General features: G+C 44.8%; 1 protein-coding gene across 2 annotated transcripts; it reads right to left on the reverse strand.

Moving 5' to 3' along the window:
* Positions 1-1,353: 1,353 nt before the first annotated feature.
* Positions 1,354-26,110, reverse strand: rad51c (RAD51 paralog C). Of its 2 annotated transcripts, none has more exons than XM_048557219.2 (9): positions 25,731-26,110; positions 22,119-22,377; positions 20,611-20,777; positions 17,787-17,920; positions 10,775-10,906; positions 9,717-9,783; positions 6,614-6,674; positions 2,826-2,886; positions 1,354-1,903 (listed from the first exon to the last, which is right to left on the reverse strand). In XM_048557219.2, exons 1-9 carry the CDS (start codon positions 25,846-25,848, stop codon positions 1,793-1,795), a joined length of 1,110 nt encoding a protein of 369 aa, XP_048413176.1. In that variant the 5' UTR covers positions 25,849-26,110; the 3' UTR covers positions 1,354-1,792. The 2 variants fall into 2 exon arrangements, with proteins under 2 accessions (XP_048413176.1, XP_048413178.1); XM_048557221.1 differs by lacking the exon at positions 25,731-26,110 and adding an exon at positions 25,232-25,359.
* Between the last annotated feature and the right edge of the window lie 1,140 nt (positions 26,111-27,250).

Consider the following 27,250-nt stretch of genomic DNA (forward strand, 5'->3'; position numbering starts at 1 on the left):
CAATCATTCCTGCTGACTGAATTCCCTAATCTTGTGGCAGGTTATTTGCATATCACACCTGAAAAGGCATGATGGTGTTTGGTATGAGGGAGAGTTGCCACACCTACTGGTGGCTGTAAACACAATGACTTTGGACACAGCGCTTCAGGGAAGACATCTAGGCTTCAGACAGAGTGCACAGGAAGCTTCCCGAGATGACACCGGGGACTTCACTTTGCAGAAGAGATCGGAGAAGCTTGGGTTTGTTCTCCAAAAGACTGGGGCAAAGGTAAAACTTAACACAGATGTTCAAAATAACGAGAAGGATTGGTAAGGGTCAATGCGGAGAAACCGTTTCCACTGGCTGTAAGATCACTAACTGGAGGACACTGATCTAAGGTAACTGAAGACAGTAAGTGGAAAGAATATAAGAATGTATTTTCTGTAGTGAGTGCTCTGGGACGTGCTGTGTGAATAAGTCATGGAAGCAGAATCAGAATAATTTTCCAAAGGGAATCAGATAACTTGTTGAGTCAGAAATTTATTGTTTTAGTGGGGAAAGGGCAGGGAGTGGGGAACCAATTGGGTAAGTCACTTTGAGGTAGCAGGAGAATGGTGGGCCAAATGGCCTCTATCTGTGCTGTTGAATTCTACTACACAGCAGCCTGTGCTGCATTCTTCAAGTCTATTAATTTCAAATCGCCTTAGGTTTATGACACAGCACTGATGACTAAGAGAAAGTGTTGTGTTAGCTATGATTTATCTTTCGCATGGATTCTAAAATACAATTTGTTCAGAGCTGCACAACAGGCGAAATTTCATCAAGCAACAACAGACTGCACTCCAGCACTTGTTTTTCTGCCTCAAGTCTCATTTCCTGAAGCAAAGTTCAGGCTTTTTCCATCCCCCATCCCCCATCCCCAACACCCCAACACCCCCCCACCACTTCCCTTGCCCTCTCAGCCCGCAAGAAATAAAGCAAGCGCAGATTGTCATCAGGTCTTCGTACAGCAGCCCCCAGGTTCGCATCCAATCATTTAACTCCTCGCAACCTTTCACTGCCAACCCAGAGGAAGAGGAGCTTCTGTGGCCAGCACTCTCAGCTCTGGGTTTGTGAAGGTCATGGTATCAAATCCAGTCTTAAGCATAGACCCTGGTGTGGCTTTGAGGAGTCGGAGGTGTTCATTCAAAGCCCTGCCTGCTCTTTCAGGCAGTAGCAGAGTTAGAGAGAGAGGTATTTTGCATCCACGTCTTTGAGCAATGAGCGTGGGTTTTCTATGACAAACAATGATGGGGCTCGTGCAGACATGGATGACACAGGCTGTGAGAAGTGTACTGGGAACAGCAGGGGAAAAAATACAAAGTGGGAGAGTCTTAGTTACAAAATACATTTACTTAAAAGGAAGCCCAACAGGAAAGAAAAAGGAACATTTAGCACTGAGCAGTACGACAACTTGAATCAGAGAGGTGGCAAAAGGGTTTCAACAAGTGACTCCTGACTACCATGTGGCTGAGATAGGGAGTTCAGCATCGAGGAGGTTCAGCCAGTGCGGGTTGGTGGCTCCTAACTCTTTGAGAAGTCACTTTCAATATTCCAAATCTAACTGGATTCATATAACCCAACAGCAGGTTATTAGCAGAGTTCACACAGTCAGACCCGGAGGTAGCCCACATTGAGCTACTTGACTGGGTATTTTGGGCAGGGGGAAGGGGAGGGGCAAGAAATGATCCAGTCAACCGCCACATTGGGTTTCCACGGCGGTGTCTCTGAAAACCACTAGGTGAAGTGGGCAGATCTCCAGACTCTCCTGGGTCACTGTCCATCGTCATCGTCATTGTTCCTTGGACGTTTACGTGGGTTATCCCCATTGTTGAGTGACGTTGAAACTGGCTGTGATGATTGGACATCCCGAAAGCCAAGTGACTGAAAATGAAACAATGGAGAGGAGAGACAGCAACGAAGTAAACCCAGCTCCAAGATTGCAAACCTTTGAACAAAGAATGCCGTTTATTTGTGAAGAAGGTCAGAAGTCACACAACACCAGGTTATAGTCCATCAGGTTTATTTGAAGTCGCAAGCTTTCGGAGCGCTGATCCTCCATCAGATGAAGTCACTTCACCCAACAAAGGAGCAGTACTCCATTAGCTTCTGATTTCAAGTAAACCCATCGGACTATAAGCTGGTGTCGTGTGACTTCTGACTTTGTCAAACCCAGTCTAATGCTGGCATCTCCACATTATTTCTGAAGAATCATCAGACTGGACTTGAAATGTTAACTCTTTTTCTCTCTGCACAGATGCTGCCAGACCTGCTGAGTTCCTCCAGTGATTTGTTTTTTTTAATTCCGGATTTCCAGTATCAGCAGTATTTTGATTGTATTATAAATTGGCTGTTTGAAAGGCACCATCTCAAATCCTCAAATCTCACTCTCTCTTCCCGGTTGACTTTGTAATGATCCCTCCAAACGCTGACATGTCCCACTCCTGCTACTCTCATCTTCACCCACTTCACAAACTCTCACTCCTTCCCCACTTACTGCAACCCATCTCATCTCTCTCATTTCCTCAGTGCCCAATACTATTCCAGAACTGGGAGTACTCAATGCAGTCATAGGATCATACAGCACAGAAACAGACCCTTCGGTCCAGTCTGTCCACGGTGACCATGATCCTAAACTAAACTAGTCCCACCTGCCTGTGCTTGGCCTATATCCCTCCAAACATTTCTTATATTTGACAACTGCACTGTCACTCCTAGCATCGACACCACTCACCTACATTTGTCTGAAACAAAAAGTTAGCACCTAATGTGCGCACAATATTTAAATCACAATCATGATACTCACAGTAATCTGGTACGGTACAGTTGCTTCCTTCTGACTTGGGGATTTGTAGAGGGAGGCAAACCTACAGAGAGAGGGGAGACCATAGAATCTGGGAGAAAAGTCTTTGAAAATGCAGCTGGTCACTTAATTGACAGGCTCTGGTCACTGCTGGAAGAGTAATGCTCTCAGTGACAAATATGTGAAGGAGAAGCACAACACTGCAACACCCCTCGTTTTGCTCAGTAAGCTGCTGCAGAAGCTAAAGCACTGACTTTCAACTTTTATTGTTTGAAGTCAGTATTGACACCACAGTTTCAGCCAATGAGCGGCACAGCATGACGGTTAGCACTGCTGCCTCACAGCATCAGGGATCCGGGTTCGATTCCACCCTCGGGCGACTGTCTGTGTGCAGTTTGCACATTGTCCCCATGTCTGCGTAGGTTTTCTCCGGGTGCTCCGGTTTCCTCCACAGTCCAAAGATGCGCAGGCTGGGTGGATTGACCGTGCTAAATGTGAGGTTATGGGTGGCATGCTCTTTCGGAGGGTTGGCACAGACTCGATATGCCAAATGGCCTTTACCTGCACTGTAGGGATTCTATGAGCTGAAGGCAGGGTGTGACTTATAGGGCACACAGAGTCACCGAGAACTGGTGCAAATGTAGCTCACCACAAGAACTACAGCAATGTATCTTCGCAAGAGCAGGCTGATTTCCCAAGCAATATGCAGCAGAGTTACATAGTTTGAATTCAGTCCATGAAATCAAAGCCAGTCCCTAACAACAGAGTTTGGTGGGTGACTTGATTCAAGAGCAAACTATACAGTAAATGGAAAGTCCCAGGGAAAATTGATGCACAGAGTGATCTGGGTGTTCGGGTCCATTGTTCCCTGAAGGTGGCAACGCAGGTCAATGGAGTGGTCAAGAAGGCATATGGCATGCTTTCATTCATTGGGTGGGGTATCGAGTACAAGAGTTGGCAGGTCATGTTACAGTTGTATAAGACTTTGGTTCGGCCACATTTGGAGTACTGCGTACAGTTCTGGTTGCCACATTACCAAAAGGATGTGGACGCTTTGGAGAGGGTGCAGAGGAGGTTCACCAGGATGTTGCCTGGTATGGAGGGTGCTAGCTATGAAGAGAGGTTGAGTAGATTAGGATTATTTTCATTAGAAAGACAGAGATTGAGGGGGGACCTGATTGAGGTCATGAGGGGTATGGACAGGGTGGATAGCAAGAAGCTTTTGCCCAGTGGGGTCTCAATTACTAGGGGTCATGGGTTCAAAGTGAGAGGAGGAAAGTTTAAGGGAGATATGCGTGGAAAGTTCTTTACACAGAGGGTGGTGGGTGCCTGGAACACGTTGCCAGCGGAGGTGGTAGACGCAGACACATTAGTGTCTTTTAAGATGTATCTGGTACATGTACATGGATGGGCAGGGAGCAAAGGGACACAGCCCCTTAGAAAATAGATGACAGGTTTAGACAGAGGATCTGGATCAGTGCAGGCTTGGACGGCTTAACGGCCTGTTCCTGTGCTGTAATTTCCTTTGTTCTTTATTGTTTGACTTAGCCAGTTATTATCACCTTGACTGGTAAAAGGTGGTGTCACTATACCTAGACCCTTTACTTTTAGCTGGAATTAATGGAGATTTCAAGACAGGGGCTGTTAGATTTTCTTTCCAAACCATAGCTTAAGGATTTCAAGGGAATTAGAGCAAATGGAAATCTGCAAATCTGTAAGACTGAATGTTGAAAATGCCTTGAGTGACCTGTTCTTGTAGCTAAGTAATTACTCCAGGCAAAGTTAATACATTTCACTGTGAAGTGGGACCATCAACCTTTACTGAATAGTGCCTGCTCAAAACAACATTTAACACTGGTACCAGTAATGTTTCAGGCTCACGGGCAGCACAAGTTAGGAACGGACAAATTCTGGATCTCCCAGCTGAGCAGTGAAAACATCAAATCACAAGGGCAGGCTGCATGGACATTCATATGGTATCTCCTTTGATAGGATCAGGAAGCACTTCTTCACTTAAAGACCAGGTGGAACAAACTTCTTAATGGGGCGGGGGTCAAGGGAAAATTAGAGAACTAAGATTGACAGATTGTCATTGGGCAAAGTGGTGAAGAATTAAGCGGAAAGGCATCAAGAGTTCAAGAGTCAAGGCAGGCTCATGGGGTTTGGATACAGATTGAATTCAATATCACAGAATCTGTACAGTGCAAAAATATGCCATTCAGTCCATCAACTCCACACCAACCATCCGAAGGGCATCCCATCCAGATCCAGGCACAGACCCAACCCTATCCCCGTAACCCTGCATTTTCTATGGCCAATCCACCTAGCCTGCACAGCTTTGGATTGTGGGATGAAACCAGAGCACCCGGAGGAAACCCACGCAGGCACAGGGAGAATGTGCAAACTCCACACAGACAGTCGCCTGAAGGTGGAATCAAACCAGGATCCCTGGCGCTGTGCTAACCACTGGGCCACCGTGTTGCCCCAAATACCAATACAATACAAGCTCAAGGAATTGAATGGCCAACTCCTGTTCCCATAATAATTTCAACAATAAAAGGACTGTTTCAAATGTAATTCTCTGGTAAGTTTTTGATGAATGACCACTTTCTTGAAGTGCAACTGTAGATGTGTTCTAGTCACTAATGTCCTTTACAGAAGGAAATCCGTCACTCGTGTGACTCCAGACCCACAACATCCAGCTGATACCTCCAAGGGAGCCAGGTACAGGTATTAAGTATCAACTTTGACAATGTAAATCACATCCAGAGAATGCATTAAAACAAAATATTCTTTCCTTTTCACCAGTTGTGGGCATTAGTGGTAAGACCAGCATTTGTTGCCCATTCTACCAGCCCTTTGACCTGAGTAGCTTGTTTGGCCATTTCAGAAGACATTAAAAATTAATCTCATTGCTGTGGGGCTGGAGTCACATGTAGGCCAGACTAGGCAAGAACGGCAAATTTCCTTCCCTACAGGACATTAATCAGGTGTATTTCTACAACAGTCGATCATACATCCAGGGTCACTGTTCCTGAGACCGGTTTCATCTTCCGGGCTTTTACCTATTCCCTTTTTCATATATCTGTAATAATTATAACGAGGTCAGCTAGGTGTACATCATAGAATAGGAGTTTCCTGATTGGAGCAATTAGTCTGGTCTAATCAGGGAGCCCTGGCTAACAGATACAAACAGACGTGTCAGAGGTTCTGTTCACTGCAACAGCTGGATCAGTGTCAGGGGCTCTCCATGTGTGTGTAAAGGGTGATTTGGTGATGGGATACCAGCCTCCCTAAGGCTATTTCAACACCCTGCAGTATTCTTACACATAACTGAATAGTCTTTTCCACGCGCCCCACCCACTAACTAAACCACCATGGTATTTTTTCATCAATTAACATCCATATACGGCAGACTTATTGATGTAATTTTAATTCCACCACGGAACTGAATCCATGCCCCACCCAGCATTAGGCTAGGCCTCTCACTGCCTAGGCCACTGAGGTTTTCTCATCCTCATTTTATTTCTCTGTAAGGCTTACTGCTTTCAGACCTGAGCCGTCTACACCCATTATTGAAACTAAATGCAGAGATCTGAAATGCAGATATCATGCGGTCCTCTTGAGAGTTTACAGAATTATAGTCCCTCATTAAAATGTCAATTGTAGAACGTGGGTTCAAGGGCTCAAACACCGCACCTCAGAGTGGGGAGGGAATGCACTCAGGGGTTAATCAGCTGCCCCATGTATAATTCAGACCTTTGACCTCTGAGCTTCACTTCACCTCTTACCTCAGCTTTCCGTCCCAGCGTAGAATTAAGCGGATGGTGGCTGCATGGCCCCAGCTTTCACCTGAACAAAACAAACAAACAAACAAACAAACAAACAATCACATTAAGTAGCAGAGGCAGCTGGAAGCCCGAAGAGCTATGGGGAGAATCTCCATCTGCTGAGAGGCCAAACACGACTGTACGTGTCCACAAGCTTCCGGTACTTGTCACTTCAACTCCCTGCATCACTCCCACACTGTGTTTAGCCACCTTACACCATTTAAGCTCAACATAAGTTGGAAAAACCACCTCGTTTTTGACTTTTTGTCATCTTCCAAAATTAATATTGGGCTGCATGCTTTTAGATCATCATCCAATGCTTCCCAAACCATTTCCCTCTGGTGACCCCACCTCGAAGTCTCAAAATTGTTGCGATCTGATCTGCTGGCTCCATTTCTGCATGTGACCCCACCAACCTTTTTTAACTGAGCACCTGTCTGCCGCTGGATTCGAAATATTCAGTGACTCTGCTTCCACCACCTTTGCAGCATGAGCATCCCAAAGAAATTCTCATCGTCCCCGTCTTAAATTGACGGTCCCACACTTTGAAAAGGGGGGCGTTGTTTAGCTCAGAGATGTGGAGGAATTTCTTCAATTGGAGGGTGATGAATCTTTTGGAGTTCTGTCCTAGAGGGCACGGGAGGTTCAATCATTGAATAAGTTCAAGACATAGGTAAATAGAGGGCTACAGGGATAGGATAGGAAATGGTTCTGATGTTGAAGATGCAGCTGTGATCTGGTTGAAAGGCACAGCAGGTCCAAGGGGCTGAATGGCTCACTCCTGCCCTCATTTCCTTCAGGAACAGTCGAAGGTGAAGAAGAAATACACCTTGCAAAATGGAAATGGGAGAAGTGAAAGTAAGCGCATATTTAACGTGCTAGATTTCATTAATAATACTGGAAGCTGGCAAGTTCTGTATAACGTGTGACCCTTTTTAAACATATCTACCCAAATTAAACGTGGACCAGTTCTGTGCACAGATGACCTCTCAGCAGGCTGAAAAGAAAAAGTATGGCAAATTTAGATAGAAACAAGGTTAGGAAGGTGAAGGATGGTGACTTAAGTAGGTTTTTTTTAACTCATCTGACTGCATGTAGATGTTGTGAACAGTAGTCTTTGAATTCTCATCTATTGATTGTTGAGCACGTAACATGAACTACTCAAACAAATTCAGTCACCAAGAACTAATTTTTAGTAACATCAGCCATTAAAAGGTATTTGGAGATAGTAGGAAATGCAGATGCTGGAGAATCTGAGATAACAAGGTGTAGAGCTGGATGAACACAGCAGGCCAAGCAGCAGAGGAGCAGAAAGGCTGACGTTTCGGGCCTGAACCTTCTTCATTTCTGAAGGATCTAGGCCCGAAACATCAGCCTTCCTGCTCCTCTGATGCTGCTTGACCTGCTGTGTTCATCCAGCTCTACACCTTGTTATCTCAGCAATTAAAGGTAAACAGGATTTGGACTGTGTATTACCAACACCTGACTACACCAGAGTTTAACAGTTTTAGTACAAAACACATTATTTTATAAATGCAATCATTTCCCAACTTGTAAATACAAGTAGCTTTTATTTTTAACATGCTATAGTCAGCTATTGCTGTAATTTTTGAATTGGGACCTGCTAATAGTAATAAAAAAATCTAAGATTTTCATTTATGTTATTCATAAGCACCAAGTGTGTCAAAGTACTTGGAAGTTAATGAAGTATTTTTGAATGTGTAGTCGCTGCTGTAATGTAGAAGGAAAGCAGCCAATTTCCACACAACAAACTCCAAACAACAACTGCTCATGACTAGATTCTCTGTTCCATGATGGACCATCTTCGGTCTGCCTCCCCCTCTCTCCCTATTTATTCCAGTTCCCTCTCCCCATCCCCCTCTCTGATGAAGGGTCTAGGCCCGAAACGTCAGCTTTTGTGCTCCTGAGATGCTGCTTGGCCTGCTGTGTTCATCCAGCCTCACATTTTATTATCTTCCAGGTGAAGTTTACTTGAACTTCTTTCAATCAGTCTATCATACACACTGTTCACAATGGGTTTTCCTTTACATTGGTAAGGCCAAATGCAGACTGGGTGACCACCTTACACAACATTTCCACTCGGTCTGCAGGAATGACTACGGTCTTCTAGTTGTTTGCCACTTCAATACTGCACTTTTCACTGATGCTTACAATTCCATTCCGCTGTAGTGTTGCAACAAAGATCTACAGAAGCTGGAACAACAATATCTCAGGTTCCAGTTGGGTACTTCACAGTGTCCAGGACTCAATAGCAAATTCCACAGAGCATGAACTATGCCCTCTGTTTTATAACATCCAACCCTCGGATGACCTTGTCTTGTTGACTTTACTCTCTACAGATTGGAGCCGTTTGCTTCCTTTCCCCTTAATTTTAATCTCTCTATCACCACTACTTCTCACCGCCTTTTGTCTTTTGCTCCGGGCACCTTCACAATCTGTTCCGCTTGCTCCTCCTTGCCTTCTACCTACAGCACAAATAACCAGCAATTTTCTAATCCCTTATGGAACTGTCACATCTGAATCAAAACATTGGCTCGACAAACAATGAACTTGAGTGGGCTATTCGGCCCTTCAAGCCTGCACAGTCATTCAACGAGATCATGGCTGATCTGATTTTAACCTCAGTTCCACATTACTGCATTTCTGCTGATAGTCCTTCAGTCCCTCAGCAATTAAGAAATTATCTACCTCTGCCTTGAAAGTATTTAAGGATTCTGCATCCACTGCCCTTAGAATTCTAAGGACTCACAACCCTCTGAGATAAGACAAGTTTCCTCATCCTGTCTTAAATGGGTTTCCCCTTATTTTTAAAGCTATGACCCTAATTCTAGAGTCTCCCACAAAATGAAACTTTTTTCAGCATCCACCTGGTCAAGTTCCCTCAGGATCAATTCTGTTTCTCTTTCCTTAGACGCTACCAGACTTGCTGAGTTTCTCCAGCACTTTATGTTTCTAATTTAAGAAGGAAAAGACCCTTTTTCAATAGAACCGCCCCAAGTCTCAGTATTGTGGCCAGCCGTATGAAGGAAACAGTGGGTCTCACCGAGAGCAGGGACCAACGAGGAATGGACTTGTCCAAACCGTGTGGTCATCTGGTTTGTCAACACCACCTGAAAGAAAAGGAGAGAGGGTTCACAGTTAATGCTGAGCTGCGAGGTTGTCATAGGGACAAACTAAAAAACTCAGCAGCAGAAAGAAGCAGCACAATGCTCCTCAAATGAACTGTAAAGCAGCTTTAGTCATTGGAATTACCAGGCATTAGAACCTGATTTGATTTTAGGAGCCATTCCGGCACAAGGCCGAAATAAATTATTAGAGAACATGCTGATTCTGTACAAGGGTAGAGGCCAATCCTGTTCCAGAGCACAGTCCAGCCTGGCCCATCCCATCCCAGTTCCAGAGCACAGTCCAGCCTGGCCCATCCCATCCCAGTTCCAGAGCATAGTCCAGCCTGGCCCATCCCATCCCAGTTCCAAAGCACAGTCCAGCCTGGCCCATCGCATCCCAATTCCAGAGCACAGTCCAGCCTGGCCCATCCCACCCCAGTTCCAGAGCACAGTCCAGCCTGGCCCATCCCATCCCAGTTCCAGAGCACAGTCCAGCCTGGCCCATCCCATCCCAGTTCCAGAGCACAGTCCAGCCTGGCCCATCCCATCCCAGTTCCAAAGCACAGTCCAGCCTGGCCCATCCCATCCCAGTTCCAGAGCACAGTCCAGCCTGGCCCATCCCATCCCAGTTCCAGAGCACAGTCCAGCCTGGCCCATCCCATCCCAGTTCCAGAGCACAGTCCAGCCTGGCCCATCCCATCCCAATTCCAAAGCACAGTCCAGCCTAGCCCATCCCAGTTCCAAAGCAATACAAGTTCAGGTGAAACAAGGTCTAGTCTGTGACGATCTGTCTTGACACGAAAGCAAGTGTCAACGCCAGTCTGTCTAGGCACAGGGTTGTATCCAGTTGCTTGTCAAAATTCAGTCTTGTCTTAGGGAAGGATGGAATTGGAGTCCAATCCAAACACAAAGTGACACTGAGCTCTGGTTAGCATGGTCGAGCTAGTCGCTCCCATTCCACTTACAGGGTAAAGCTGTGCCAGGTTTTACTCACCGCCACACTGTGGTCATTGGCCATGCTGATGAGCTGTTGCGCCAATCCATTCAGGAGCCGTGTCCTTAGCGACAGGTCATCCAGGTTGTGGCGGAATGGGAACGCAATGCTGTCTATCACCACGATGCGCACCTGGTAAAACAGGGTTTAGGTCAACAATATCAATCCACAAGATAACACGGTGTAGGAGCTGGATGGACGCAGCAGGACAAGCAGCATCAGAGGAGCAGCAAGGCTGACGTTTCGGGCCTGGACCTTTCATCAGCAAATCATTTTCTGAAGAATTTCTCGAATTCTCCAGCTTCTGCAGTTCCCATTATCTCTAAACCCACAAGATCACAGGATCGGAATAGGCCATTCAACCTTTTGAACCTGCTCGACCATTTCAATAAGATCATGGCTAATCTGAGGTGGCTTGATGCCTGTCCTCCATAACCCTCGACTCCCTTGTTGATCACTCCGTTGCTCTGTGTGAGGGGGCAGGCAATTCCAAACACTGAAGAAATTGCCACACTAATGCACTTGGAGCCTAACTAGTGTTAAAGGTTTGCATTTATAGCTATTTGGCCATGCTGATGCTCTTTTCACAACCAGCAAACACCTCAAAAGCACCTTGCACCCAAGGTAAGTATCTTCTGAAACATGGGCATTGTCTTTACACTGGAAACACGGTTGACAAGTTTGACACAGCCAGTGGTGTGAAACTGATCAAGTAATTTGCTTTGTTTTTTGTGTGGTATTGATTGAAGATTAAATGTTAACCGTGACATTGGAGGCAGTTATCGAGCTCTTTTCTGTTTACCCAGGCACAGGGTTAACATCTCACCTGACAGACATAGAAAAAGGGAGGTGATAGCCTAGTGGTATTATTGCTGGACTGTTAATCCAGAGACCCAGATAATGTTCTGGGGGCCCAGGTTCGAATCCCGCCAGGGCAGATGGTGGAATTTGAATTCAATAAATATCAGCAATTTAGAATTTAATGTTGACTATGTGTCAATTGTCAGGAAAAACCCATCTGGTTCACTAACGTCCTTTAGGGAAGGAAACTTCCATCCTTACCTAGTTTGGCCAACATGTGACTCCAGATCCACAGCAATGTGGTTAACTCGTAACTGCCCTCTGGGCAATTAGGGATGAGCAATAAATGCTGCTTGGCCAGTGACAGCCTCATTCCATGAATGAACAAAAAAAAGTGCAGCACTCCCTCAATGTTGCACTGCGAATTTCAGCAGAGATTTATAACTGTGTTTTAACAAATGCTCCTTGTTATTTCACTCCAAGCTTCAATTAATAAAATCAACGCTGTCATTTCAAAACAGCCTGTATTTATAACTGTAAAGTACAAAGGACCTAGCCCATTGCAACCACACCTGGCAAATACTTCATGTACAGACCAGCCAACGTCTGGCAGATTGATACACGACTGCTGTGTCAATTCAAGTCAGCGTTTGTCAACACTGTTAGGCATAAATTGATGAAATTGTCACAAGAAAAATTCAATCATATCCGGCTCTCCAACTCCAATCTCATCTCAGCTGTAGTGCACTGCTCCACCTAGTGGGCTCACTGAGAAATTCAATCCTGGAGCATGAACTTGTGTACTCCAGCCAACTGAAAACTTAACGCTGAATTCAGGGGGGTCAATTAGCTGAGTTGGCTGGAGGGCTGGTTTGCGATGGGTTCAATTCCTGCACCAGCTGACAATTATCATGAAGGCCCTGTCTCCTCACCTGAGGCGTGGTGATCCTCAGGTTAAACCACCATCAGTTGTCTCTCTGTGATATGGAGCAACCCTACTGTCCTCTGGGACTGTGGCAACTTGATTTACTCATTTACCTTGCATTTCCAAATTTGGCAAGTGATTTATAATTTAAGGGCTCAGAGCCAGTAGGCCCAGGCTCAAGCCCCACCTGCTCCAGAGGTGTGTAATAACATCTTTGAATAGGGTGCTTCAAAAAAATCTATATTTACATTGAAAGCACCTCAGAGAATATTCACTTGGCTGATCGAGAGTGAGGAGGTTGTATAATGAGGAATGGTTGAGCAGGATGGGCCTCACCACAATTTAGACAAGTGATTGGCGATCTTATTGAAACATGTAAAATTCCAGTGAGTTTAATAGGGTAGATGTTGAGATGATGTTTCCCCTCTGGGGGTATCAAGGATGAGGGGAACTGGTTTCAGAATAAGGCATCTTCTAAGGACAGAAATGAGGCAGGATTTCTTTTCTCAGGGGTCATTAAACTGTGGAATTCTGCAGCCCGGAGAGTAGCAGAGATTGGGTCAATGAATATATCACTGACATCAATAATTCAACAATCATCGACGACAATGAGTGCTCACTGTAGATATTTCCTGGCTTCAAACAAACACACAAAAGAGCAATATTAAGCTGATTTTTAAAATTAAAACCCTGCTTTGTTTAGCGATTCACTTTATTATGAGATATATACCTTCATTTAGTTTTCTTTTATAAGCTTTTGCGCTCCTGAGATGCTGCTGGGCCTGCTGTGTTCATCCGGCCGCACAATTTGTTATCTTGGATTCTCCAGCATCTGCAGTTCCCGTTATCATAGATTTTTAATTGATGTGGGGGTAAAGAGGTAGAGGGAGGGCAGACAGGAAAGTGTCATTGGGGCTGCAATCAGAGCAACCATGAATATTGTAAATGGTGCAGCAGGCATGAGGGGCTAAGTAGCCTGCTCCAGCTCTTGAATCTTATATTCATCATCCAGTGCTCCATCTGAGATCTGGTATGTTAACCCACTTTCTCCGTGTTTGGACCCAGACAGATTTGATATGCACTCTCAGCACCTTTTGGGTTTGGAGTTCATGATTTTGACTTGCATTGCCCCATAGAGGGGTATCTAAACGGTGAGAGATTGGGGGCTGCCAGGGAGAGGAAATATTTAGGACTCCCAATTCCACAAACCATTTGAAATCAGTAACCTGTTACGGAAGGGCTAATGGAAGATTGGTCTGTATCTCAGGTCATCTGGATGACAAAGGAGAGGAGGAGCAGACTCCATCTTAGAATTACAGCACAGAAAGAGACCAATCAGCCTTTCTATTCGGCGCTGGCTAAAAGATCCATCCAGCCTAAATTTCACCTACCACCACTTGCTCCACAGCTGAACCTCACTCTCTCACCCTTTTCCAGACAACTGTTTGCTCTTCAGATAGTTATCCATTTCCCTTCTGAAAGGCACGATTGAATCTGCTCTCACCACGTTCTCAAGCAAAACATAACAGGAATCCAACCATTCCATGCATGAAAATATTTTTTCCTTATGTTGCTGTAAAAAGCTTTTTTTTGTCAGTCACCTCAAATCGATTCCCACGGATTCTCAAAAACAAATTCTCCTGTCTATTCTTCATCAAACCCTTCAGCACTTTGATCAACTTTTTAAAATCTCCACTTAACCTCCTCCTCTCTCAGGAGAGCTGTTCTGATTTCACCAACGTACCTATATAACACATAAAATAAGGGCGGGAACAGGCCACTTGACCATTCCAGATGCTCCTCCCACTCAAAAAGATCATGGCTGACCCAACTGTGGCCTGAATTGCACTTCCATCACACCCACCCCCCCAAAACTTTTTGACTCCCTTGTCTGTTAAGAATCTGCAAACCCCTGCTTTAAAAGTATTTAATGATCCCCACCTCCACACGCTCTGGGACAGAATGTTTCCAAAGACAGATAAACCTCCAGGAGAAAGTACTTCTATCCTGCTCCATCTCTTCTCTTTACGCGCTTCAAGGTAACTTTTCACTCTTCTAAACTCCTGAGCGAGTCCAACCTTTCTTCATAACAAACTCCTTCATCCCAGCGTGAAGCTTCTCTGAACTGCTTCAGACACATTTACGTGCTTAATTTAATAAAAAGACCAAAACTGTTCACAATATACCAGAGGTAGACCCACCAAAACTTTGTACAAATCTAACAAAACATCCCGTTTTTTTATTCCATTCCCCTTGCAATAAGCATCGCTTGCTGTACCTGCCTAACTTCTTGTGACTTATCTACCCAGACACCCAAATTCCTCCATACCTCAGTTTTGCAATCTCTCTCTATTTAAATCATGAATTGCTTTGAGTTTTTCCTGCCAATGTGAACATGTTCACATTTTCCCACATTATACTCCACTGGCCAAATTTTTGCTCATTCACCTAAACTATATACAGATATAACTGAAGACCCTTATCCCTGGAGCCATGAACATGAACCTTTTCTGCATCTTTGTCAATGCCTTTGTATCCTTCCTAAATGGGGTGCCCAGAACTGGACACTATACTCCAATCGATGCCAACCAGGGCTTTATACAGGCTTCTCATAAGACCATTGAATTCAGTACAGGGAAAGGCCATTCAGCCCCTTGAGGCTGCTCCAGCATTTAATAGGATCATGGTTGATCCAGCACTCCTCACGTTCGCTGTCCCCCTCCCCTACTGATCAAGAATCTATCTCTGTCTCAAATACACAGAAGGAATCTGCCCCCAAAGAGTTCCAAAGACTCTCAACAAAATGAGTACAAAATGCGGAGGAATGGAATTGTGGGAGATATAGCAGTTTGGATCGGAAATTGGCTTGCTGAAAGAAGACAGAGGGTGGTAGTTAATGGGAAATGTTCATCCTGGAGACCAGTTACTAGTGGTGTACCGCAAGGGTCGGTGTTGGGTCCACTGCTGTTTGTCATTTTTATAAATGACCTGAATGAGGGCGTAGAAGGATGGGTTAGTAAATTTGCAGACGACACTAAGGTCGGTGGAGTTGTGGATAGTGACGAAGGATGCTGTAGCTTGCAGAGAGACATAGATAAGCTGCAGAGCTGGGCTGAGAGGTGGCAAATGGAGTTTAATGCAGACAAGTGTGAGGTGATGCACTTTGGTAGGAGTAACCGGAAGGCAAAGTACTGGGCTAATGGTAAGATTCTTAGTAGTGTAGATGAGCAGAGAGATCTCGGTGTCCACGTACAAAGATCATTGAAAGTTGCCACCCAGGTTGACAGGGCTGTTAAGAAGGCATACAGTGTTTTAGCTTTTATTAATAGAGGGATCAAGTTCCGGAACCAAGAGGTTATGCTGCAGCTGTACAAAAATCTGGTGCGGCCACACTTGGAGTATTGTATACAGTTCTGGTCACCGCATTATAAGAAGGATGTGGAAGCTTTGGAAAGGGTGCAGAGGAGATTTACTAGGATGTTGCCTGGTATGGATGGAAGGTCTTACGAGGAAAGGCTGAGGGACTTGAGGCTGTTTTCATTAGAGAGAAGAAGGTCGAGAGGTGACTTAATCGAAACATATAAAATAATCAGAGTGTTAGATAGTGTGGATAAGGAGAGCCTTTTTCCTAGGATGGTGAGCACGAGGGGGCATAGCTTTAAATTGAGGGGTGAAAGATATCGGACAGATGTCAGACGTAGTTTCTTTACTCAGAGAGTAGTAAGGGAATGGAACGCTTTGCCTGCAACGGTTGTAGATTCGCCAACTTTAGGCACATTTAAGTCATCATTGGATGAGCATATGACATACATGGAATAGTGTAGGTTAGATGGGCTTGAGATTGGTATGACAGGTTGGCACAACATTGAGGGCTGAAGGGCCTGTACTGTGCTGTAATGTTCTATGTTCAACAGTCTGAGAGAAGGAATTCTTCCTTAACTCCATCTTAAAACGACTCTCCTTGATTCTGAGGCTATGCTATCTGGTACTAGACTCTCCCATGAGGGGAAACATCCTCTCAGCATTTACTCTAAGATTCCTGTACGTTTCAATGGGATCACCCCTCATTCTTCTAAATTCCAATGAGATTCCCAAACAGTTTAGCCTTTGCTCATAAGACAATCCCTCCATACCTGGGATCATCCTACAGAACCATGTGCTGGGGAAAAATAAAATGAAATACAATCCAGATTATAGAAGAGGTGGACTATCCTAAAAGCACCGTGACAAGGTTTTTGATGTTAGCCTGTTTGACACATATCACAGAGGGTTGGGTTTTTTTTTTAATTGAGTCGGATGTCTAGAAGATATTAACAACTAACTAGGTACATTAACATGACCATATACAGTATAGGTTACATCCTAAGATTATTATTATGTTTTCTACATAGTTGACTGATTGACCAAACAGTTGGCTGATCATCTTCTAACTGCCTGCTACCTCTATACAGTAAGATGTAGAGCTCTTGTGCTAGAGTGTCACATGTCATTTTGCTGTCTGAAACTTACAATGTCTTTCTGACATCTGAGCAATAATACAACAAGAAGTAATTAATTCTTCTTTCACCACTTTTCTGAAATGCTCTTTGGTCACTGATCAACATCTTGGACTTTCACTTGCAAACTTAAAGCTGCTGTGTAATATACCTTCTACATCCTTAAGAAGGGCCAGCTAGCTCACAACTTTGAGTCTTCCTTCCAAAGATGGCTCCTCCCTTAGAACATAGAACAATACAGCGCAGAACAGGCCCTTCGGCCCTCAATGTTGCACCGACCTGTGAACTAATCTAAGCCCATGCCCCTACACTATCCCATCATCATCCATCTGCTTAAAAGATGCCTTAAAGATCAAACTGAAATTAAAGTTTTGTCAAATCTGTGACCCTCTACCTCAGAGACGAACAAGGGAAGCAGATATTTGGGAACACCACCTCCTGCAAGTTCTCCTCCAATGCGCACACCATCCCAAACTGAGACCATATCACCATTTCTTCGCTATCGCTGTGTCAAAGCTCACTCTTTCCACCTCTGTAACATAGATTGTCTCGGTTCAAGAAGGTGATTTGCCACCATGTTCTCCAGGGCAATTAGGGAAGGGCAACAAATCCCGGTCATGCCAGTGAAGCCTACATCCTGAGAATCATTGCAACGCGTGGTAAAATGAGGGGCTTCAACCAACATACCTCACCCCCTAACCCAGTCTGAACTGAACACTCTGAACAGATGGAAAGGAGAGGGTTCAACCACCAGCTTCCCCCAACAGGTAATGCCTGAGACAGAACATACCTTTGGATGTGCTGCTAGGAAGTCAGCGAGTAGGTGAGCCTGGGCCAGCAGCTCCACATAATCATGGCAACGGAAGTAGTAGATGCGAGAGAGGATTCCAGAGGCAGAGAAGGCCCGTGCTGCTTCTTGTTGCACTGTAAAACAGGGGGACACTTTTATCCACAGACAGAAAAGGGAGGGGGGGCCGAGAGAGATGGAGATGGAGGTGGAGACGGAGACGCACAAAAAGAGGAACACACAAAAAGAGGAACACACAAAAAGAGGAACACACAAAAAGAGGAACACACAAAAAGAGGAACACACAAAAAGAGGAACACACAAAAAGAGGAACACACAAAAAGAGGAACACACAAAAAGAGGAACACACAAAAAGAGGAACACACAAAAAGAGGAACACACAAAAAGAGGAACACACAAAAAGAGGAACACACAAAAAGAGGAACACACAAAAAGAGGAACACACAAAAAGAGGAACACACAAAAAGAGGAACACACAAAAAGAGGAACACACAAAAAGAGGAACACACAAAAAGAGGAACACACAAAAAGAGGAACACTCTCAGTCACACAGGCACACACTTCAGACATACAGAGTTAGATAGAGATAGAAATAGTGTCCCAGTTTCAATCTAGAGAATCAGAAAACTACACACAGGAACAGCTGGAGGCCAGTCAGCCCCTCAAACCTGTCTTAACACCATTTACTACCATGCATCAGGTGCCAGCCACAGACAGTGCAACTGGATGATCTTTAGTTGGGTCTTAAACATCCTAATCCAGTTGCAACAGATAGTTGGGCAAAGAGTTCCAGAATTCCAACTTGCTTTGAGAAAACACTTTCTGAAAAATCAGGCTGGAATTTTAAGGTTCAGTCCCTTCGTTCGGGCCTCCCATTTCCCTATGTTAACAAAGCTACTTTTCTCTATAAATAACATCATCACCTCCCTTTAATCTTTTTAAACTTCTCAATTAGGTCGCGCTTCAGTGTATCTAAATGGAGAAAGACTGCAGAAAGCTGCAACAAAGAGGGATTCGGGGATTCTTGTCCATGAACCACAACAAGCTAATTTCCAAATTCAGTGGGTAATACAGAAGGCAATTGGAATGTTGGCCTTTATTTCAAAGGGAATACAGTATAAAATTAATGAGGTTTTGCTAAGTCATTAGTCAGACCACTGCTGGAATACTGTGAAGTTTTGGTCCACTTATCTAAGGAATGATATACTGGCATTGGAGGCAGTCCAGGGAAAGTGCAATACGCTGTTACCAGATGTGGAAGGACTGTCTTCTCTAAAAAAGTGGAGTAGGCAGGTTCTCTACTCACTGGAATTTAGAAGAATGGGGGTGACCTTATTGAAACGTACAAGATTCCTAGGAGACCCAACAGGATGGTTGTGGAGAGGTCCTATACCTTTCCCTCACGGGGAAGCAGACTTTGGGACTCAGCCATTTGGTTGGTGCGTGTCCAATGTGTCTGTGGCTGGCACCTGATGCATATCTGACTGACGTTGCAGGGGACCACACATCAATCTGTCTACCCCTTTGAATTCAGACTGCAGGAAGCCACGTCAAACTGTCTGGCCTTGTGTTTGTGCCAAAAGGCAAGCTTGGGTCAAACTGCTACATGTCTTTAAGCCCCGGCAGGTGGGGACAGGCCGGGGGCAGAGGGAATGAGGTGCCAAAAGACAAAGCAAAGCAAAACATCAAAGTGTGTATCAAGCGAATGAGTACTAGGAAGTAAGCAAGGAGCACTAAGTACAAAATGTGAGTGGGGTGCTTGTCCATGCACATGAATTGTCCATGGCAGCAGCAGTGCAATGAAAAGTTGCTGGTGTGCTCTAAAGGGCAGCACTGAAGGACAGTAAAAGTACTGTAAGTGGATTGGAGATGTCCCATGATGATGGGGTGAGGCTGGTATATATCAATGCCAATGGTGTGTGCCCTGAGATGGGTGATGGCGGGGTAAGCAGCAACCTGGAGTCCGCAGGAAACTGCTCTGAATTTCATGTCGGGAATTCTCGGCATTTAGTTTCTGTCCAGCAGGTGACAGAACGGGGAACTGCACAGTAATGAGGTAAGATTAGGTGGTAATGAGGGTGAAGTTGTGCACTAATCTGTGCCAATAGGCCTCTTGTCACTGACTCGTGAGAATCAGTGTGTCACCATCCAGCACTCGGTGACAACTTTCTAATCTCAATGTTGGAAAGGTCCTCACTTGACATCACTCAGTTTTCCCAAATTTCTCACCATGGCCCAGGATATTCAGGGCAGGGAAGGTTCTGCCCAACATCTCTGCTACCTCTACTTATCTTCCATTGTCTTGCTTACATCTCCTCTTAATCTTAACTGTCACACAGCTTTGACATTCCCTCCATTTTCATCACAAAATCAGATGAACTTGCATTTATCTCGAGTCTTTCACATCCTCAAAGCACTAAATAAAGTTCTTTGTAATTAACAAAGAAATGAAACTTTGCATTCTGCTTGTGCAGAGCAAGGCCCCGTTGAGATAAATAACCAGACAGTCTGCTTTGAATGACGTTGGTTGGAAATATAAATTGGCCCAGAACTCCATCACTCCTCTTTTGTTTAGTGCTGAAGGATGTTTTCAACAGGAGCCCTCAGTTGGGCATTTCAACTGACAGATAATGCAGCACTTCGGCCTAAATTTCATACTCTGATTTCTGGTGACAGAAGTGAGCCCTGAGATGACGGTGATGGTTGACTAAGGCTAACGCTGGTATCCCACAGAGTGAGGAGTAAGATCCCAAGCCCTCACTCTCTGTTTGCCTGTTGAACAGCTGCAGCCAGCTGAACAGCATACCTTCATCCTGGCCAGACTGGGCAATCAGGTGACAATGGTGCACAGCAGCAGCAGCGACATCCATCACTCGATCCACGATAAAACTGCCCTCTGTATCGATGTACACGGACTCACCATCCAAGCCCCCGAAGCATTCAGGGATTTGTGCGTCCACAACCAGCTGGATGCTACACAACATGGAGAAAACAAAACAGTGATCTCGGTCAACTGAGTGACTGTAAATGCACAGGTCACTCACTTTTTTCCTTAATTTCAAAAATACACTTTATTCATTAAAAGTCTCTTTGCATATATGCATTGTCACAAATGTAGTTCTCTTCTGTACAGGTGCATATCAAATAAACAAACAAAACTTTGGACTTTGACTCTACCCAAAAAAAAAATCTCCTATAAATATACTAATATTTACATATAGTTAAGACACTGCGAGGGTCCAATAACTTATCAGACCCCCACTTACCTTCAATAGGAAGACCTCAGCATGTAGTCCTAGACCTGGGAGGGTGTCAGTCTGCAACACTCAGCAAGGGTCAACTCCTTGTTCTGGAAAAACAACAAGGTTTGGGCAGACCAAAGAGAGTCTTTCACCAAGTTGATGCTCTACCAGGTGCAGCTGATGTTTGTCTTGGTGGGTGTCCCAGGGAACAGACTGCTCACGTCACATTATGTGTATGAAATAACCGCGCAGAGGCCTGTATCCCATCACCACCACCCTTTATTTACATATGCACAGTACACTGGCTGTGGCCAGCCAGCTTGGAGGCAGTCCCTGAAGATAGGTGACTCTTGGAGTCACCTGCTTATTTATTTTTCCTTTCTCCTCCCCTCCTCCAGAGAGGAGACTCTGAATGTCCTGTTCATATCTGTTAACCGGGGCTCCCCGATGGTCTTGGGTTAATAACTCCAATCAAGGATCCCATAGTTGATAAGATCTACTGGGTTCCAATTACTACAGAGTGTACAATGCCATTTTCACTTTCTTCCCCTCCAAACCACTCAATAACCCTACTGTTTCTTACACAGAAGGGTTTCACGCATGCTATGCATGCTGGGATGTACAACCACCATTCCTTTGGGGCTAGGCGTAGCTTAGTGCAAAAAGAAATTTACATTTGGCTCAGAAGACCACGTTCTGTGTGGGGGCATACCAACGGATTGCTGAGGTCCCACAGTAGCTGTCACTGTTAGAAAACTCTCCAATTTTTTTGTGATCCAGACAGAACAGTAAAAGGTGAAAAGCTATTTGACAGTATCTGGGGCAAGGTTGATTAAGCAAGTTTTTTTCAGGATAAGTAACACAGTGAAGACATGGGATCAAGCATGCACTCTTCCAACTAGGCTCTCAAAGGTCAATGAAGCAGTTATCCTCTGATTGCAGGAAAATAACTAAATGATAAACTATCAAGCTTCTAAAATTTGCATTGCAATGTGTACCTTGTTGGTTCTAAGTTTGGGACATGGCTACAATATTAGATAGGGACTCACATGCGTGCAATGTGGTGTCCTACCTTAGCTGAGTCTTCCCAATACCAGGAGCGCCACAGACCTCTACGATTTTGCCAATGGGCACACCTCCTCCGAGGATTTCATCTAGAGCAGAGCAGAAGGTGATGATGGAGCCTTGAGCATGTTCCTGCTGTAGGAGTTCCAGAGCTGTGTACGTCCGAGCAGATGGTGACTTCACACTCAGTTGGGATTCCTCTCCAGAGCCCTCTTGTCTCACAATCTGTAGGACTTCCAATGCTTCCTCCTTGGAGATGCCCAACTCTAAACAGCAGTGTAAAGGATACACATTCAGGATAGCAAGAAACAAACAGTCTGTAGGAGTCAAACATGCAATAATTGGGATGGTGCAGTGGGAGATGTTAAAACGTTTCTGAATGGATGAATCAGGTGGACACATCTTGCAATATTGGGAGTTGGTGGAGATTATTGCACGCTTCTAGATTTTCCATCTTTCTAGGTAGTGTCAGTATTTGCTGCCTATACCCATGTTACCACAATACAATATGGAACTGGAGCAACTGGGAAGCCAGTCCAGATTCGAGGCAGCTCTGCTCCCTCATCTCTACAAATGCTATGTTTCATTTTTACCATTAAAGGAAGCCTTCCTATTTCAGTCAGGGCACAGGAAGAAAATCCCCTCTTCTCTGGAGGCTGCAGATCCTTGGGTACATGCCACTATCCAGGGCTTTATCCAGATGCACATTCTTTATTTTTAATCCAATGAGTTCTACAACCTGGAAGGGCATCACAGCAAACAAGCCCCATGTTCGCACATAGTGACTAGAACCTCTAATTGGGCTGATGGCCTTTCCACAGGCCAAAGACTTCAGCTGCTCCCTGTCCTCACTGTAGAAGGTAATAGTCAACTGCCTCTGTTGTACTCACAGCTTATACTTTCCAAGGTCCTTCATAGGAGCATTTTCAAACAAAATAAGAAACCAAGTTGAAGTAACTCCACCGAGGCTGGTATCCCATCACCAAGTCACCCTTTCAATACTGGTCACCAAAAATGTGGTCAAAACAGAGAAAAAAATAAAGTGAACAATGAAGGTGTGCTGGGATATACCAGAGCTCCACTTTAAAGTGTACAAGATGAGTTGGACCAAAATGTAATATTCACCAATTTTACAGCTTTTTTCCCTTATGGTAGCTTTTAGTAAGTGTCTTAAAGAAGGAAAGCAAGGTAAATAGGCAGGGGGTGGTATTCAGGGGCCCAGGGTGTTGGCAACCGAAGGCATGGAGACCAAGGCTGGAGAGATTAAAATTGGGGATGCATCCGTGGGAATGTAGAGAGTTTTGGCACTGGAGGAGATTACGGAGATAGGCAGGCATAAGGCCATCGAAGTCCATAGACTAATTAAAGCCAGAATTCTAAACATGAAGCTAAGCTTTGTACAGCCTTGTCTTACTTGTGTTAATTGCTCAGTCCATTGAGGAGAGGAGGTGGGAAGTCATGCTGACGTTGTGCAGGACATCAGATCTGGACACAGCATTCCAGAAGGTCACCACGTTTTAGGGGAGGATGTTATTAAGCTGAAGAAAATTCAGAAGAGAGTTACCAGAATGTTGCCTGGTATTAAAGGTTTGAGTTATAAAGAAAGGCTGGATTGGCTGGGACTATTTTCACTGGAGCGTAGGAGTTGAGCGGTGACCTTATAGAGGTTTATGAAATCATGGGGGGAATAGATAGGGTTAATGGTAGGTATCTTTTCCTTAGGATGGAGGAGATCCAGACTTGGGGACATATTTTTAAGGCGAGTGGAGATGGATTTTGAAAAGATATGAAGGGAATTTTTTATTTTAAAAACAGGGGGTGGCTCACATGTGGAAACAATTCCCGAGGAAGTGGTGGATGTGGGCACAATTAAAATGTTTAAAAGGCATTTGGATAAGTACATGAACAAGAAATGTTTGGAGGGATGTGGGCCAGGAACAGGCCGGTAGGATTAGGATTAGTTTAGTTTGGGATTATATTTGGCATGGACTGGTTGGACCAAAGGATATGACTCCATGACTGCAAATCCCACAACATGATCATTCTGGCAAAAGAATACAGTAGAAACCACGATAATAAAATGTGGGGCTGGATGAACACAGCAGGCCAAGCAGCATCTCAGGAGCACAAAAGCTGACGTTTCGGGCCTAGACCCTTCATCAGAGAGGGGGATGGGGGGAGGGAACTGGAATAAATAGGGAGAGAGGGGGAGGCGGACCGAAGATGGTCCATCATGGAACAGAGAATCTAGTCATGAGCAGTTGTTGTTTGGATGCATCCCAAAACCAGTCCAACCTGTCTCTGCCTCCCTAACCGGTTCTTCCTCTCACCCATCCCTTCCTCCCACCCCAAGCCGCACCCCCAGCTACCTACTAACCTCATCCCACCTCCTTGACCTGTCCGTCTTCCCTGGACTGACCTATCCCCTCCCTACCTCCCCACCTACACCCTCTCCACCTATCTTCTTTACTCTCCATCTTCGGTCCGCCTCCCCCTCTCTCCCAGCCCCACATTTTATTATCTTGGAATCTCCAGCATCTGCAGTTCCCATTATCTCTGACAGTAGAAACCACCATGTTTTAAGCAGCTCCCATTAGAAATGAATCACATTAGTGACAACAACTTGCCCTTTGGCCAAAAAACCATGGGTTGCATGGGCACAGTTCCCTATTATCCAATGTTGGCAGTCTGCTTTCTATTTAAAGTGAAAAGATACGTTGTCCTGTAACTATTCTGGTCCCATGCCCTTTAATTTCCGGCCAACACATAGGATTACATCCTTCTACTCACACATGCCTGGAAAATCTGATCATCTAGAAACATCAACTTAAAAGGATGTATTCATTTGAGATTCAACTAATTACTAGCTCAAGTATAATACCATGGAGGAACAAATGAGATTCAATCAGTAGTCTTTACTAAGTCAATTAATCCATCAATCTCAATTGGCAAAAAGGTGCATAAAATATATTGCCCTGAGCGAACCTAGCTGGAGCCTTTGAGGAAATAAAATCAAAATTTGAGAAAAACATTCAATGAAAATATAAAGAAATTGCAGGGAAAACTAAATAAAATAGATAATTCTAAATAGCCTGCAGTTTCATAAAAAGACTACATTACCTGTAAGTGACATTATTTAAACATTTACTCTCTCAATTCTCAAATTACTGAAATGTTTTGTCAAATGTTTGAAACATAGTATTTTTCACAGCTGGCCAAGCTCAGTCCAGTAGTTCCAATTTGCAAAGTAACTGGTTTGATGATGATGGCACAGAGTCTGTTGTATAAGACCCTGCCACAGGCCAGTGCCCTTGCTTTGGCTAGATTAGTTTCAAATGTAAAAAAAAACAGAAGAACTGCGGATGCTGTAAATCAGGAACAAAAGCAAACTTGCTGGAAAAGCCCAGCAGGTCTGACAACATCTGTGAAGGAGAAAACAGAGTTAACGTTTCGGGTCCGTTGAGCCTTCCCCAGTTCTCAGAACAGTAACAGTGTATCCTCAGTGTAGCGAGTCACGGTAGTCTCCTGCCTTTGGTTTGTTACGGTAGTACATGCGCCTGATTCAGAAGGGTTACGGTAGCTGTATGTATATTACGGTAATTTACTGTATCTTTTTCACCTTTGCTGAGTTCAGTAGCTCTCACTCCGCTCAGATCCTCAGCGCTCTGGAAGCCGGAGCTGATCAGTTTGACTCTGATCCCGGGTGGAAGCGGAAAGCTGCCCAGGTCTCTCTGCATCTTCCCTCACCGCAGGAGCCGGAAAACCCGGGGCCTCACTTCAAACAGACTACTCGCAGTCCTCGAACAGAGAGTCTTGAGTCTGAATATCACTTCCTGCATGATACATGGGAGAGTAATCCCACCAAAACAAAACCCTTCGGGGCGACCTTCAACCACTTCACTCCTGCAACATCCCCCGCCAAAATCAGGCTTGTTCAGCAGCTCTCAGAGCCTCCTGCTGGCTTCTTGGAGACACTTCAGGGCGTTAAAGGGACTGCATCCCCCTGGTAACGGGGAGGTACTTCAGATCAGATGTCGATCAATCAACATCTTCAAGGTATTGTGTGGCTAGCGGTGACAAAGACCCTCCCAGTCTGATGCTTCCTTCGTACGCAGAGTGCCACCCTCCACTATATGTTGCCCTTGAGGTGGCTGCAAAGAGGAAGAGAAGACTGCCAGTGGTTTCCCAGGGATGGAAAGTGGTGACAGAATCAGTCCGAGAAAGCATGGATTCACTCAAAGGGAAATCATGCTTGACAAGTAGTCATAGAGATGTACAGCAGAAACAGACCCTTTGGTCCAAATTGTCTGCGCTGACCAGATGTTCTAAATTAATCTAGTTCCATTTGTCAGCATTTGGCCCATATCCCTCTAAACACTTTCTATTCAAATATCCATCCAGGTAAGGGTCTAGGCCCGAAACGTCAGCTTTTGTGCTCCTGAGATGCTGCTTGGCCTGCTGTGTTCATCCAGCTTCACACTTTATTACCAAATAAATGTTGTAATTGTACCAACCTCCACCACTTCCTCAGGCAGCTCGTTCCGTACACGCACCACCCTCTGCATGAAAATGTTGCCCCTTAGGTCCCTGTTATTATCTTTCCCCTCTCACTTTAAACCTATGCCCTCTAGTTTTGGACTCCCCTACCCTAGGGAAAAGACTTTGTCAATTTGCATACAATGTTCTGAGGAAGAGTCACCTGATCTGAAACATTAACTCTGATTTGTGCCTCACAGATGCTGTCAAACTTGCTGAGCTTTTCCAGCAACTTCTGTTTTTGTTCCCCATATACAGCATTTGCTGTTCTTTTAGTTTTTACCGTGTCTCTTTACCCTGTCCATGCAACTCATGACCTTGTAAACCTCTATAAGGTCACCAGTCAGCCTCCGATGCTCCAGGGAAAATAGCCCCAGCTTATTCAGCTCTTCCCATAGCTCAAACCCTCCGAACCTGGTAACATCCTTGTAAATCTTTTCTGAACCCTTTCAAGTTTAACAACATCTTTTCTGTAGCAAGGAGACCAGAATTGACCACAGTATTTCAAAAGTGGCCTAATGAATGTCCTGTACAGCTGCAGCATCTTTTTAATTTCAGAATATATTTGCAGACTAAGAGCATGACCATGGGAACTCCAAGCTA

This window comes from Stegostoma tigrinum, chromosome 27 (genome assembly GCF_030684315.1).
Source record: "Stegostoma tigrinum isolate sSteTig4 chromosome 27, sSteTig4.hap1, whole genome shotgun sequence".
Classification (NCBI taxonomy): Eukaryota; Metazoa; Chordata; class Chondrichthyes; order Orectolobiformes; family Stegostomatidae; genus Stegostoma; species Stegostoma tigrinum.